At 48.3% G+C, this 14,988-nt stretch overlaps 1 protein-coding gene across 1 annotated transcript in view; it reads left to right on the top strand.

Annotated features, from left to right (window-relative positions):
* The window catches only part of trpm2 (transient receptor potential cation channel, subfamily M, member 2), a 350,526-nt gene extending 347,285 nt beyond the window's left edge, over positions 1 to 3,241 (top strand). The window contains exons 34-35 of the mRNA XM_072484225.1: positions 1,794 to 1,895; positions 2,765 to 3,241. Of these exons, the coding sequence (XP_072340326.1) occupies positions 1,794 to 1,895; positions 2,765 to 2,944 (282 nt within the window). The 3' untranslated portion in view covers positions 2,945 to 3,241. The remainder of the gene's footprint in view (positions 1 to 1,793; positions 1,896 to 2,764) is intronic.
* Positions 3,242 to 14,988: the final 11,747 nt, after the last annotated feature.

The following is a 14,988-nucleotide window of genomic DNA, read 5'->3' on the forward strand; positions in this document are numbered from 1 at the left end:
GCTGTTTTCGCTGTCCCGGCTCTCTCCTCCCGCGCTTTTTAAATCTCCCGGCTCTCTCCTCCGGCGCTGTTTGCGCTGTCCCGGCTCTCTCTGCTCCCGCGCTGTTTTCGCTGTCCCGGCTCTCTCCTCCCGCGCTTTTTAAATCTCCCGGCTCTCTCCTCCGGCGCTGTTTTCACTGTCCCGGCTCTCTCTGCTCCCGCGCTATTTTCGCTGTCCCGGCTCTCCCCTCCCGCGTTTTAAATCTCCCGGCTCTCTCCTCCGGCGCTGTTTTCGCTGTCCCGGCTCTCTCTGCTCCCGCGCTGTTTTCGCTGTCCTGGCTCTCTCCTCCCGCGCTTTTTAAATCTCCCGGCTCTCTCCTCCGGCGCTGTTTTCGCTGTCCCGGCTCTCTCTGCTCCCGCGCTGTTTTCGCTGTCCCGGCTCTCTCCTCCCGTGCTTTTTAAATCTCCCGGCTCTCTCCTCCGGCGCTGTTTTCACTGTCCCGGCTCTCTCTGCTCCCGCGCTATTTTCGCTGTCCCGGCTCTCCCCTCCCGCGCTTTTTAAATCTCCCGGCTCTCTCCTCCGGCGCTGTTTTCGCTGTCCCGGCTCTCTCTGCTCCCGCGCTGTTTTCGCTGTCCCGGCTCTCTCCTCCCGCGCTTTTTAAATCTCCCGGCTCTCTCCTCCGGCGCTGTTTTCGCTGTCCCGGCTCTCTCTGCTCCTGCGCTGTTTTCGCTGTCCCGGCTCTCCCCTCCCACGCTTTTTAAATCTCCCGGCTCTCTCCTCCGGCGCTGTTTTCGCTGTCCCGGCTCTCTCTGCTCCCGCGCTGTTTTCGCTGTCCCGGCTCTCTCCTCTCGCGCTTTTTAAATCTCCCGGCTCTCTCCTCCGGCGCTGTTTTCGCTGTCCCGGCTCTCTCTGCTCCCGCGCTGTTTTCGCTGTCCCAGCTCTCTCCTCCCGCGCTTTTTAAATCTCCCGGCTCTCTCCTCCGGCGCTGTTTTCGCTGTCCCGGCTCTCTCTGCTCCCGCGCTGTTTTCGCTGTCCCGGCTCTCTACTCCCGCGCTTTTTAAATCTCCCGGCTCTCTCCTCCCGCGCTGTTTTCGTGTCCCGGCTCTTAAAATGTACCTTCAAACTTCCAAGAGACTTAACACCTTTAAACAGTATCACATCAGGTTAAAGGATATATATATTTTCAGTAGAATGGCAGAGATATATTAGCTTGGTTGATTTCAGCTCCAGCACCTTGCATTCTTCTTGAAGCTCACTGGACCCACACAGACACACACAAACATTCTTTTTAAACTGAAACTAAAAACCTGCAAAACCAAACTGCAAAATGGCTGAACTGAGCTGAGCTCCATCCACTCTCTGACATCAGTTTTCTTAAAGGTACACTACTTAAACATCCAGTTCTTAAAGGTACCCTCACATGACAGTATTAGGTGTGTGTTTAGGTATTAGGTGTATGTGTGTTTCGGTATTAGGTGTATGTGTGTTTAGGTATTAGGTGTATGCGTGTTTCAGGTATTAGGTGTATGCGTGTTTCAGGTATTAGGTGTATGTGTGTTTTAGGTATTAGGTTTGTGTATAGGTATTAGGTGTATGTGTTTCAGGTATTAGGTGTATGTGTGTTTAGGTATTAGGTGTACGCATGTTTCAGGTATTAGGTGTATGTGTGTTTCGGTATTAGGTGTATGCGCATTTCAGGTATTCGGTGTAGGTGTGTTTAGGTATTAGGTGTATGTGTGTTTAGGTATTAGGTGTATGTGTTTCAGGTATTAGGTGTATGCGTGTTTCAGGTATTTGGTGTATGTGTTTTTCAGGTTTTCAGAGGATACGTGGATGATTCACAGAACACTGATAACGCATGGATTGAAACTCTGGCCCTCAATTTCCACCTGAAGGAGGACAATCCATTCATAAATGTGAGGTTTTTCTACACTGTAAAAATATTTATGAAATGATGTTCTTTAACTATTTTGTTACTCAATCATTTGGTCATACAGGTCAATACTGCGAAAAAAAATGTCATGTTAAATGTTCAAAGCGTAAGGTTTTTGTAGCTTGTCTCCTTGTTCAGCAATATTCATTTTATATTGTTCTGCAGTCAGATTGTGGACATCAAAAACCTGCTGTTGAAATGGATGCTCTTTAAAGATGTTTATTGTGGTACTTAACAAAACTGAGCACGACAATCACAGATTGTACCTCTGGTCTGTAGTGAACTGGCTGGTGCAGTAGAATCCATAACATCCCTACAGTGCCATTTGGCCCATCGAGTCTGCACTGACCCTTTGAAAGAGCATCCCACCTACGCTCACTTCCCCTGCTCTATCCCTGTAACCCGATAACCCCACCTAACTTGCACATCTTTGGACACTAAGGAACAATTTAGCATGGCCAATCCAGCAAACCTGCACATCTTTGGACTGTAGGAGGAAACTGGAGCACCTGGAGGGAACCCACGCAGTCATGGGGAGAAAATGCATACTCTGCCCAGTCACCCAAGGCTGGAATTGAACCCGAGTCCCTGACGCTGTGAGGCAGCAGTGCCTCAGTGTCTTCATTGGAGGTGTAGTAAAATTAGCAATTGGTCAATATTTCTGCTCTTTTTCACAATTTGGTAGATGTGTATCGATCCACAGACAAGGAAAAGATTGGCTCAATCTTCATGCCTAACCGCGGAATAGAACCAAACCTAGACATGCACATGAAAACAGTTGGTTAGTCACAGCTGCATGATAAACCTCAAGAGATTAGAATCTGATCTTTCCGTCTGTTTTCCTTCCTAAAGACAATCACAAGTAGAGGCGGATCTGGGATCAGCAGACAGATGAAGATTCCTTTGATGGTGGATGGCACAGTGCAGCAACTATCAGTGCAGTGGCAAGTTGTTGAGCAGGGTGTGCCAGTGTGTATACTGTATAAAGAGTACCTACAGAAAGTGGCTGAGTCCCATAGTGCCCATTTCTGAACAGTTCACTTCACCAGAGGACCAATATCAAAGTAAGAATCAATCTTAAGCCTGACTACCTGAAACCAAGTCAGATGGATACAATACAACTCATTCAATGAAGTACCATTTGTGTGTGCAAATAAGGTAAAAATGATCTTCTCGGCTCTGTGTGCAATAGCTATTGTATTACATTGTTGCACCCAATATGGGGGCTCCTGTAAATGGCACCTTGTTCTTTTTTTGCATGTCCTAGTCCTGCTATTAAAGGGAGATATAATCGATTGAAATGTTGCACAATAAAGATAGATCTCTGTACACTGATCAGTGTTGTCACCTTCTTTATGCTCGAACGCTCTAAAATCCTCAAGGAGTTAAGAAGAAGAATTCTTACTGTGACGACATCCTGGGCTAGTGCACAGTAAATTCCAGCCTCGGAGACACAACACAATTGAATTAACCAATAATTTTTAAAAAAATACCCCAAATCTTTGGCCTTGGCTTCCCAATAATTACAATTGCCAGGTTTGTAAGTTTAAACATAATTATTTTTTTTATTTCTAACAAGAATTATAATGAAATAGGGAACAAATACAACTGGCTAACTATTATCTAATTCCTAATCCCCCACTTTAACTTGCCCCTATCCTCTGCACACACAGACACAAGATAGACAAATACAGAGGGGAGAAGAGAGAGAGAGCGAGACAGACCCCAGCTCGCCGAAAAGTCTGGGTCTTGCTGTTGTTACGACACCCTGGTCAATTGGATTGGATTGGATTGGATTTGTTTATTGTCACGTGTACCAAGGTACAGTGAAAAGTATTTTTCTGCGAGCATCTCAACAGATTATTAAGTACATGGGAAGAAAAGGGAATAAAAGAAAATACATAATAAGGCAACACTAGGTACACTACGTAAGTACCGGCATCGGATGAAGCATTGTGTTAATGAGGTCAGTCCATAAGAGGGTCGTTTAGGAGTCTGGTAACAGCGGGGAAGAAGCTGTTTTTGAGTCTGTTTGTGCATGTTCTCAGATTTCTGTATCTCCTGCCCGATGGAAGAAGTTGGGAGAGTGAGTAAGCTGGCTAGGAGGGGTCTTTGATTATGCTGCCTGCTTTCCCCAGGCAGCGGGAGGTGTAGATGGAGTCAATGGATGGGAGGCAGGTTCGTGTTACCATTAGGTTCTCTATCTCCCTCCTGTATTCTGACTCGTCGTTATTCGAGATCCGGCCCACTATGGTCGTATCGTCAGCAAACTTGTAGATGGAGTTGGAACCAAATTTTGCCATGCAGTCGTGTGTACAGGGAGTAGAGTAAGGGGCTACGTACGCAGCCTTGCGTGGCCCCGGTATTGAGGACTATTGTGGGGGGGGGGGGGTGTTGTTGTTCATTCTTACTGATTGTGGTCTGTGGGTCAGAAAGTCGAGGATCCAGTTGCAGAATGAGGAGCCAAGTCCTAGGTTTTGGAGTTTTGATATGAGCTTGGCTGGGATTATGGTGTTGAAGGCGGAGCTGTAGTCAATAAATAGGAGTCTGATGTAGGAGTCCTTGTTGTGGAGATGCTCTAGGGATGAGTGTAGTGCCAGGGAAATGGCGTCTGCTGTGGACCGGTTTGCGGCAGTATGCGAATTGCAGTGGATCAAGGCGTTCTGGGAGTATGGAGGTGATGCGCTTCATGACCAACCCCTCGAAGCACTTCATTACGACTGAAGTCAGGGCCACCGGACTGTAGTTATTGAGGCACGTTGCGTTGTTCTTCTTTGGCACAGGTATGATGGTGGTCTTCTTGAATTCCAGCCCCATTCATCCCAGAGTCACAACTTAAGTGAATTAAGCAATAATTTTTATAAAAATAAAATGTTTGCTGCTTGGCTGTCCAATAATTACAATCACCAGGTTTGGACATTTAAAAACAATTACAATTTATTCATAACACGAACAAATATGAGATAAGTAATAAATACAACTGCTTAACAACAAACTATGATTCCCCTTTTAACTACCGCACCCTCTATCCACACAAGTAAGACAGCCAAACACAGAGGGGTGGTAGGGTGTAAAATTAATGAGGATGAAGGTCAAAAGATATGAGTCTTTGCTTTGTTGCGACACCCTTGGCGAGTGCGCAGTCAATCCCAGCCCCACGTACCCTGGAGACCCAACATAAATGAATGAACCAATAATTCATGCTTTCCGAACATATTTAACCAATTACTGCTCCAATGAGTTACAAACACCAGGTTCATAAGTAAAACATTAACAAACTGTTTATTAATAAAAAGAGGAAAATATGAATACACATATAGAAATAACAGAACAATGATATATCATTCTACCTATTCCCAAAACCCCATCCCACCCTCTACTCAAACACACACAAGGCAGACACAAGGGCTGGGATTCTCCCTTCCGTGGACTAAGCCCCCCCGCCGGCGGGAAAACCGGTGCCAACGACTCCGGCGTCAATGACCCCCCAAGGTGAGGAATTCTCACCTTTCTAGGGGGCTAGGTGGACGCCGGAGGGGTTGGTGCTGCTCCAGCTGGCGGCGGAGAGACGGTGCGAGTTTGCGCATGCGCGGAATGGCCGGCGTGATTTTGTGCATGCGCGGGGGGTTCTCCTCTCCACGCCGGCCCCCTGGCAATATGGCGGGGCCCGACGCGGAAGGAAGAAGTGCCCCCACGGAACAAGCCCGCCCGCAGATTGGTGGGCCCCGATCGTGGACCAGACCACCGTGGAAGCACCTCCTGGGGTCGGATCCCCCCGCGCCCCTCCGAGGACCCCCCATGCATACTCACCTGCCAGGTCCCGCCGTGTGGGACCCGAGTAACCCACGCCGGTGGGACTGGCCAAAAATGGACAGCAGCTCGGCCCATTGGGGCCTGGAGAATCACCGGGGGGGGGGGGCTGCCAACGGCCCCCGACCAGCGTGGCGGGAATCCCGTACCCACCCGAAAAATGGCGCCGGAGAATATGGCTGCCGGCGGAAGGGCGGGATTCGGGCCTCCCCCCAGGGATTCTCCGACCTGCGGGGTGGGTCGGAGAATCCCGCCCAAGGTAAGGGTTGGTTGAATAAAAAAATGGGGATTAAAGAGTAGGTTTGAAATGAGTCTTCACTGCTGTGGCTGGCGTTTTTGGGAATAAATTTCCTCAAGGATTTTCAGGTTGGCACAATTCCGTCTTTTCGCCCTCATGTAGAGCTAGGTACAAGAATTTTCAGGTCAGCGCGATTCCAATCGCTGGCCACCAGATGGTGCTATACACAGGATGTTCCGATCAGTGCACTTCTGTTCTTCTACCACCGGTTGGAGCTTTCGCCTCCCTGTGTGATGAATACAGCTTTGACCTTGAAATTAGCAGTCATTTATTAGCCTGCTTTCTGGTGGTTTTATCATGAATGCTCCGACTTTATACTTCAATTCTGAGCTCTTCCCAGCCCTTCATACACCGAGTTAAAAGGTTACAGATCTGGTGAGTGACTGCTTGTTTTCTCACTCCAGAAAACTTCTACAAACTTGAGTGCTGTCTGCCTCCTCCCTAGGAGAGCCCTCACAGGACTGGCTTGGAGGTTTTAAATATCGCCGGGCCGAGGGAAAGAAAGAGCATCAGAGAGAGAGAGAGAGAGAGTGCTTTCCAGCTGCGACCTGGCTGAAACCTTTTCAGAACTGAAGACCAAAATGGAGCTTTGTCAAAGACCTGCCTTCTTTCCTGAAAGTTTCTGATTGGCTTCACCAACCACAGGCAACGATAGGAGCTGGCAGAGAATCCTATACACACCGATTGACTGCTTGCCAAGTCCATCAAATCAACATCATAGGTTCTGCCACAGAATATAAAGGGACATCTTGGCCTTGTTCATTAGGACAGGGGTGTTCCAGTTCTGCCTAAAATCTGTAGTTTAAACAGAAATCCCAAATGGTGCAGTAATATTGTAACAGCTAACCAGAAGATGATAAATCAAAGCTGGCAGCAGTATGGGAATAAAAGGGGGCAAGGGACAGACAAAACATTTTACAATAATATTCTAACAGCTTCAAATGGTGGTTCGCAGCCTGCCTTCTTCACAATATGCTTGAGGATTAAAGTCTCTGTTTTACAGCCTGTAATGATCTTCCTTGCAGTTTAGCAATATTACCCACAGCTCCTCCAGGAGAGGCCCCTTTTTCAGGCTGCAGAATCAAAAGTGAAACCAAATTGGAACCTCATGACTCTGAAAACATCCCAGTGGGATAAAATCCAACCACTCCCTGTTACTGGACAGAGTACAGCCTTTTGGACCAATTCACTGACCATCAGCCAATCAATCAAACCGAGTCATCACTGATGTCAGGCAATCTCCAATCACCAAGGTAAACCAGCACATGCCTCCAGAATCTTCTTTTTGAATGAAAAGTGCAGGCTTCTTACAGGCTGCTTTGCCATAAAGACACAGGTTCATTAATCATCCGTGGATCAAAAATGTAACAGCAAAATAAAAGAAAGGGGAAATAAGGTAATTAACAGGGAATAAACTGGAACAAACAGAAAGGTCCTTTACACTGTCCAAAGCTAGCAAAACCATAGACTATGTTGCAACTTCTTGAATTTCTTCTTCTTTCTGCTGCCTGACTTAAAATTATATGCCCATTAAGCATCAATCGATCAAAAATGATAACGGCACAAAATAAAGAAAGGGGAAATAAGGGAATCAACAGGAAGGATCCTTACATTACTGTCACACTTCCACTGAGGATATTAGGCTGTGGGTCGTATCTGTTGTTCTGCATTTTAGTTCCAAAAGCTATTCAGTACAGAGAGAGCGATAGAGAGAGAGAGTGAAACATCAAGGCCAGGATTTTGCACCCTCATTCTCAGCGGGTTTTAATGGCGATTTGAGCAGGCAGATTTCCCAGAGAGATTGCTTCTCCCCTCGCCAATGATGCAACAAGATTCCCACCATGCAACATCAGGAACCCCATTCATATTCATTTGAATAGAAATAATGGTGTTTCCCGCAGCAATCTGCCCTCTATGCTGGAACATCTACCCACAGCAGCATGACATTGTCGGTGTCATTCACGGCTGCCTTTTAAAAACGTGAAACTGGCGAGCTCACTTACGAGGGAAGTTTGATGTTGAGTGCATAGTTTGCCATGGGCTACGACTGAGTCTCAGGGGAGAGAGGGACCTTGAAAGGTTGGGTGAGTGTTGGCTATGAGGCACTGGGATTTCATAGAATCCATACAATCACTGCAGCGCAGAAGGAGGCCATTCAGCCCATTGAGTCTGAATCGATCCTCCAGAAGAGCAGTCTATCGAGGCCCACTTTCCAACCCTATACCTGTAACCCATCTAACCTGCACATCTTTGAATACTAAGGGGCACTTTTAGCATGGTCAATCTACCAAACCTGCACATCTTTGGACTGTGGAAGGAAACCGGAGCATCTGGAGGAAACCCATGCAGACATGGGGAGAATGTGCAAACTCCACACACAGTCACCCAAGGCTGGAATTGAAACTGGGTCCCTGGCGCTGTGAGGCAGCAGTGCTAATCACTCTGTGACCGTTGGGTTGTGCCTGCTCAGGCATTGGCCCTCGGGGCTCAGAGGGACTTCCGGCTATCGGGCATTGGGACTTGGTTTTCGGGACAGCAACCAGTCAAGCATGCAGAGTGTTGGGGGAGGGTTGCAGTGCCAAAGGGGGTGGCTACCCAGCAAGGTCGCCTGGGGGGGGGGGGGGGGGGGGGGGGTTTGAACAAGCGAGGCTGTTTATTAAGAGGGCAAATGCCAGCATTGGAGTGGATGGGGAGGGTGATAGGCTGGGGGGGGGGGGGGGGGGGGGAGGGAACAGACGGGCAACAGCCTCATTGAGAGAAGAGGTAAATGGTTGGACCCTGAACGGGGGTAAGGACTCGCTGTCAAAAGGGGAAAATATCCAAGCTTAAAACTAGCCCAGCCTAAGGCTGCAATCATCAACTGCTGGGCCTCTGCCTTCTTGAAGGACCCTACACTGGGAAAGGAAGCCTGGGATAGTGGATTGAGTGGGTGTCGTCCTTATGACCTGAAGGATGCCCTAAGATTGGGGTGGGGGGCATATCTGATCATTGAGCCACTAGTCTAACAACATTCCTTCAGTCTGACAGCTAAGCTAATCGCGTCCAATAACTCACCAGTGATGTGTGTGAGTGCCACTGATTATCGATCAACTGATTAACCTTTCGCATGCTGACTTTTCCATCCTGTGAGTTCCATGATTTCCCTGCACCATTCTCCAAGAGGGCGAGCACGTACACCCTCTCTGACAGAGGGCAAGGCAAACAAGCTAAGCAGAGCACCCTGATCGATCTAGTGTGGATTCTGCGGCATCCTTATCATGTTGCACCCCACTTTGACAGGGCAGAGTGCAGGGCCTTAGAGTTAACCAAGGGCCTTGCATGAGCACTGAAGAGATAGGAGGGTTGCCAAAGCTGTAGCCACTCAGTCCAGCTGAGTGGGGAAATGGTGCTATGGGGTCTTTTCCATCCTGGGAGATTGTGAGGGAAAGACCCTCAACATGATGGCCACAGTGTCCGTCGGAATGCTGCTACCAGGGTTGAATGGGGAAAGGGTCAACCCTTGGAGATGGTAGCTTACCATCAACTCTCCCTTGTTTTGCTTTACAGTGATTAACGTGAGAGACAGATGGAGCCTGTGGAACTGGATATCATTCTTCTCGCACATCAAGAGGAGAGAAGATGTCAACAGAGGCATTGGGCTCTCCAGAGGCAGGAGCAGAACCCGGAGGAGGAAGGCATGGCAGAGACTGCTCCACTGCCACAGGGGGACCAAAAGAATTGTAGGTTGAAACCGCCTTGTATGTTCTAGGGTCTACAAACAGTGCCTGCTTTCCTTGATGTGAGCGACAACCAGTGTCAGTGAAGACTTTACCCTGTCGAGGTACATAGTGGCTCACCTTTGCCACCTTCTGCAGGACTTGGTGCCACTTGGACTTGGAGGGCATCGTGAAATGGAGGACATCCACTGCCTGTGACTTTGAAAGTCACATCTGGTTCTTTTCAGGACTCCACCGGTGACATTTGCAGCATCTCGCAGGCCTCCGCTCATAAATGCATCACTGAGATGATGTACACTCTTCACAAGGACTCACAATTACATCAACTTCAACTGAGACCAAGCTAATCAGGACGCATAGGCTATGGCGGCAAGGCAGAGGGCCATGGCAGGTCAGAAAGTGGGTGAACAGGTGTTTATTGGTGGCAGTGATATGAATACCTGTGCCTTAGCCCGACACTATGCTATGTTCTGCACCCATGCCAACTTAACTGGTGTCTAACTTTCTAATGTAACATGCCCTAATGCTCCTTCTAGGTGGTCCCCTTGGCGGTGCATCAGAAGTGGGGCCAGCCTGCTGCGATTTCCACCCTGTGACCTGATTCCTCTTTGGCGGTCGTCCTCTGGAGCGGCCGGACCTGGATGCCTCCGGCCGTCTTCCGGATGTCATAGGTGGCATAATGCCACCCTGTTCTGCCCAATATCCATCGTATGCGCCAGGGACTGGCGGGGCGGATTCAAAGGTCCTGCGGCGCTCCACCCTCAGCGTGCGCAAAGGCTCCCGGGTTACTCCTTGAGATGGGGTACCAGCCAGAGTGTGTTTCAGGGGCACAGCCATCACTGGGCTCTGCCAATCCTGGATGCCCGCTCTTGTGTCAACTAGGGTATCAATGCTTGCGGTCAAGGAGCACAGTGACTGGGCCATGTCCCTCTGGGAATGTGCCACGTCTGTGTCGTGATACCATGGTTGTGTTCTAATTCACTGACTGACCAGTAGGAGTCTCACTAGTATATAAGTGAATGTTAAAGAGTCAGGTGATGGCAGATTGGCTTGAGGGAGCTGAGTGAGAGGTTGGTTGTGCATGATCACACTGTTATTCACCTGTTGTTTTGTATATTACCCACAGTTAATATTAATAAATTATTAATACTTTAGCTACAAGTATTCTTGTAATATAAATCAGGCCATCCGACAAGAACATTACATGGTACCAGTGCTGAATGGTATTAAGCACTGAAAAAAAACAAGCATGCCACGAGGTTCACAGAGATTTGAAAATTTTGCAGTCTGCAAGAATTAACAGCATGGAGACGCTGAAGCACCAGCAGAAAAGTTGCTGCAGCTCCTTTCACACCAACAAACAGGTTAAAGATCAGGACAAAGTATTAAAGTATTTCTGTATAAAAGATGTGGTCAAAGGCACAAATTAAGGCAGTGTTCAGCATTTGTCAAGTTTTGTTCCAGATGCAAAGGAAAAAAATCAATTTGTTCAGAATTGTTACTCTAAGCACAACCCTAGATCAGTCTGCACAGTGGATGAAATATCATTGTTTGTTGCAGCAATAACAGAGAATAATAATTTTTTGGAGACATCAAAAAATTCTCCAGCACTTAAAAAAATGCAAACTGATGCTCCCATTTAAAATACAGTTGATGAGGACAAATAGCTGCTACCACTTGAACTGTATGGTACAGTGCTGCAATTAAAGTTAGACACTAGTGCCAAAACTAATTTTAATCAGTATGACTGATTTTTAAAATTTAAAATTTAGCCGATTAGTTTATGAGTGGATGTATGTGAGTTGCTGCAAAGGTCACCCGTGGAGCCCTGAAAGGAGCATAAAAGTTGAGGGTGGCTGTGTCTTTCAAAACCACGGGCAGTGGATGCCCTGCAAATCCATGTCATGCTAACTCCTGCAGAATGTGGCATAGGTGAACCTGTATCCCTGGGCAGACAAAGTCTTCACAGACACTGGTTGTCACTGATCTGTAGGTCAGCCGCTGATGTAGACCCTGGGTCATGGAAGGCGGCTCTGAGCAGCCACCCTCTGGGGTCACTCCTGTAGCATTGGGGGCAGTCCCTACCATCCCTTCATCCTCAGGGTTCTGCTTTCTCTGGAGAGCCAGACACCTCCGTTGACATCTTCTCTCCCCTTGATGCGGAAGACGAAAGATAGCTGGTTCCATGGGCTCCTTCTCCCTCTCACGGTACTCACTGCAAGAGAAGAGAGGCTTAATGGTGAGCTTTTACTTCCAAGGGTTGATCCATTAATAATATTTATCTTATTATTGGTCACAAGTAGGCTTACATTAACACTGCAATGAAGTTACTGTGAAAAGCCCCTAGTTTGCCACACTCCAGCGCCTGTTCGGATACACTGAGTGAGAATTCAGAATGTTCAATTCACATAACAAGCATGTCTTTCAGGACTTGTGGGAGGAAACCGGTGCAAACCCACGCAGACACAGGGAGGAACGTGCAGACTCAGTTTTGCACATTCACCCCCAGTAGTAGTGTCTCAAAGAATACCGACTATTGTTCTGGCCATCAGATTGAGGACCTTGCTCTCAGAAGCTCCTACAATGGACAAGATGTGCAGGGTAGATGGATTGGCCTTGCTAAATTGCCCTTTAATTGGTAAAAATGAATTGGGTACACTAAATTTCTATTAAAAAGAAGAATGGACAAGATCCCACACCATCCTTTCCTCACTCTTCCTGACCACGTGGGTCACAGCTATGGTAACCCTCTTATCTCCTGAGCTCTCATGTAATGCGCAGGCATTGGTCCCTGATTTCACTCAATAACCCTGCACATGGCCCTGTCAAGAGGGGGGGAACCTGGAAAGATGCCCCAGCACCCACACCTAATATATCAGGGCACTACTACTTAGTCTATGTGCCCTTGCTCACTGTCAAAGAGGGGTATGTACTGGCCGTCTCAGAGAATGGTGTTGGGAAACCTTGGCACTCACAGAATATGAAGCTCAGAGTGCCAAGAGTTAACAACTGAGTGGTAATCAGTGATATACACACCCTTCAGTGGTGGGTTGGTGAGCACAATTGGCTTATCTGTCAGACTGAAGCAATACTAATTTACTAGTGGCTCAATGATCTCAACTGCACAGGAATGTTCATTGCGATCATGCCTCTTCATTAGAGTTGACATGGTCGGTCATGAACTTGCAGGCAACCTTTCGCCCTCCTCAACACTGCCTGCCCTTCCTATATCATTTAGCCTGTGATTATTAGCCACCCAGAATGCACCAGCCCAGGCTTCCCATCCCAGTGCTGTACAAGAAGAGACACAGCAGCTGAAGAATGGAGCCAGAGAACAGGTCAGTTTAAAACTTGGCCTTTCTTTCCTTCAGGGTCCAACTCATCCCCCCCCCTTCTGGCAACAAGACTTTCCCCTTTGGCCTGTCTTCATGGCCCCTACAGCCTGCAACTTTCTGGCCCAGTGTTTTGGCCCCTTCTGCCGCTGGTGCTTCTGCTGGATCACCACTCTGCTCGTTGCCCCCCCCCCCCCCCCCCCCCTTCCCTCTAATGGCTCACCCCTTAAGACTGAACAGTTTAGCAGGCTCATTCCCCCTCCACACCCTCTGCCCAAACTGCCTTGCCGATTGACCCCCTTCTGCTACTGCACCCCCTCATCACTCATCCAGTCACCACTGCAACCCCCTCGCCTCTCACCCAGTTGCGGGTTCTCTCTCTTTCCCCCCCCCCCCCCCTTCTGGCCTAGTCACTGGTGTTTCCCCCCAACTCTCAGCTCTTTGCTGAGGCCCTTGCCTTGCCCAGTCGCTAGTGCTTCACCACTCGCCTCTTGGTCCTTTACCACTGCCCAACTATCATCTTTTGGCCCTTTGCCACTTCCCCCTCATGCTTGCCGGTGCCCTCTCCCCAGGTAGGCACCGATGGCCTGAGGTGAGCTGCACACCCATCTCTGGCTCCCCTCAGAGGTGAGATTGCCTGGTTCCCATTTTTAAAAAGCTGTCGCAAATGGGGCAGTTGTGATGTCATGCTGCTGTGGACAGACATTTGAGCATGGGGGGGATAATTGCTGTGGGGAGGCCCAATAATGATACACTAATGCATTCAAATGGGGTTCCTAATGTTGCATAGGAGGAATTGGAAAGGACAATCGCATAAAAATCATTTGGGCCTCACGATATTTTGCGCCCCCGTCTGCTGCAAATGGGAGCGCAAAATCCCAGCCTCTGTCTGTTAGAGTTGGCCACTGCCTGGCCCTTCTGATACTCAAATATTATAAGCCCATATCTGGGCGGTCAAGTTTTTGATGCATGGGCTGCTTCATTAACTTTCATCCTCACTTTGGATCTTGTGATGGAGGCTATGCCATCGATGGCACAGCTGAAGATAATTCAGCCTTGGACACTGCACAAAGAAATGTCTGCTGTGACGTCCGACATATAAAATAGGAGATTGTAAGCCCTCAAGGGATCTATTCCTAGGCAGAAGCCATGTCCTTTCAGCTGCTTTATGTAGACCAATGGCTCAGTAATTAAAGTAAAATGCTACAGATGCTGGATACCTGAAATAAAAACAGAAAATGCTGGAAAACTCAGCAGATCTGGCAGCATCGGTGGAGGAGAGTAAATTTCTCGATGGCATGGTGGCACAGTGGTTATCACTGCTGCCTCACAGTGCCAGGGACCCCAGGTTCAATTCCGGCCTTGGGTGACTGTGCGGAGTCTGCATGTTCTTCCCATGTCTGTGTGGGTTTACTCCGGGTGCTCCAGTTTCCTCCCACAGTCCAAAGATGTGCAGGTTAACTGGGATTATCGGGATAGTGGGCCTAGGTGGGGTGCTTTTTCGGAGGGTCGGTGCAGACTCGATGGACTGAATGGCCTCCTTCTGCACTGCAGGGATTCTGAGTCCATATGACTCTTCTTCACAGTTATTCACATGGTAACGGTTAACAGTGAGGTTGTGTGCCTTGAGTTACAGGAATATATAGACGGGTTGATCAAATAGGCAGAAAAGTGGCAGATGGAATTTAACCCTGAAAAGCGTGAGGTGATACACTTTGGAAGGAGCAATTTGACAAGGAAGTATTCAATGAATGGCCTGTCACTGGGAAGTTCTGAGGAACAAAGGGGACTGGGAGTGTCCATAGATCTCTGAAGGCAAAAGGGCAGGTTAATAGGATGGTGAAAAAGGCATATGGGACACTTGCCTTTATCAATCGAGGCATAGATTTCAAAAGCAGGGAGGTCATGACGGAGTTGTAT

The sequence above is a fragment of the Scyliorhinus torazame genome, chromosome 2 (assembly GCF_047496885.1).
Source record: "Scyliorhinus torazame isolate Kashiwa2021f chromosome 2, sScyTor2.1, whole genome shotgun sequence".
Lineage (NCBI taxonomy): Eukaryota > Metazoa > Chordata > Chondrichthyes > Carcharhiniformes > Scyliorhinidae > Scyliorhinus > Scyliorhinus torazame.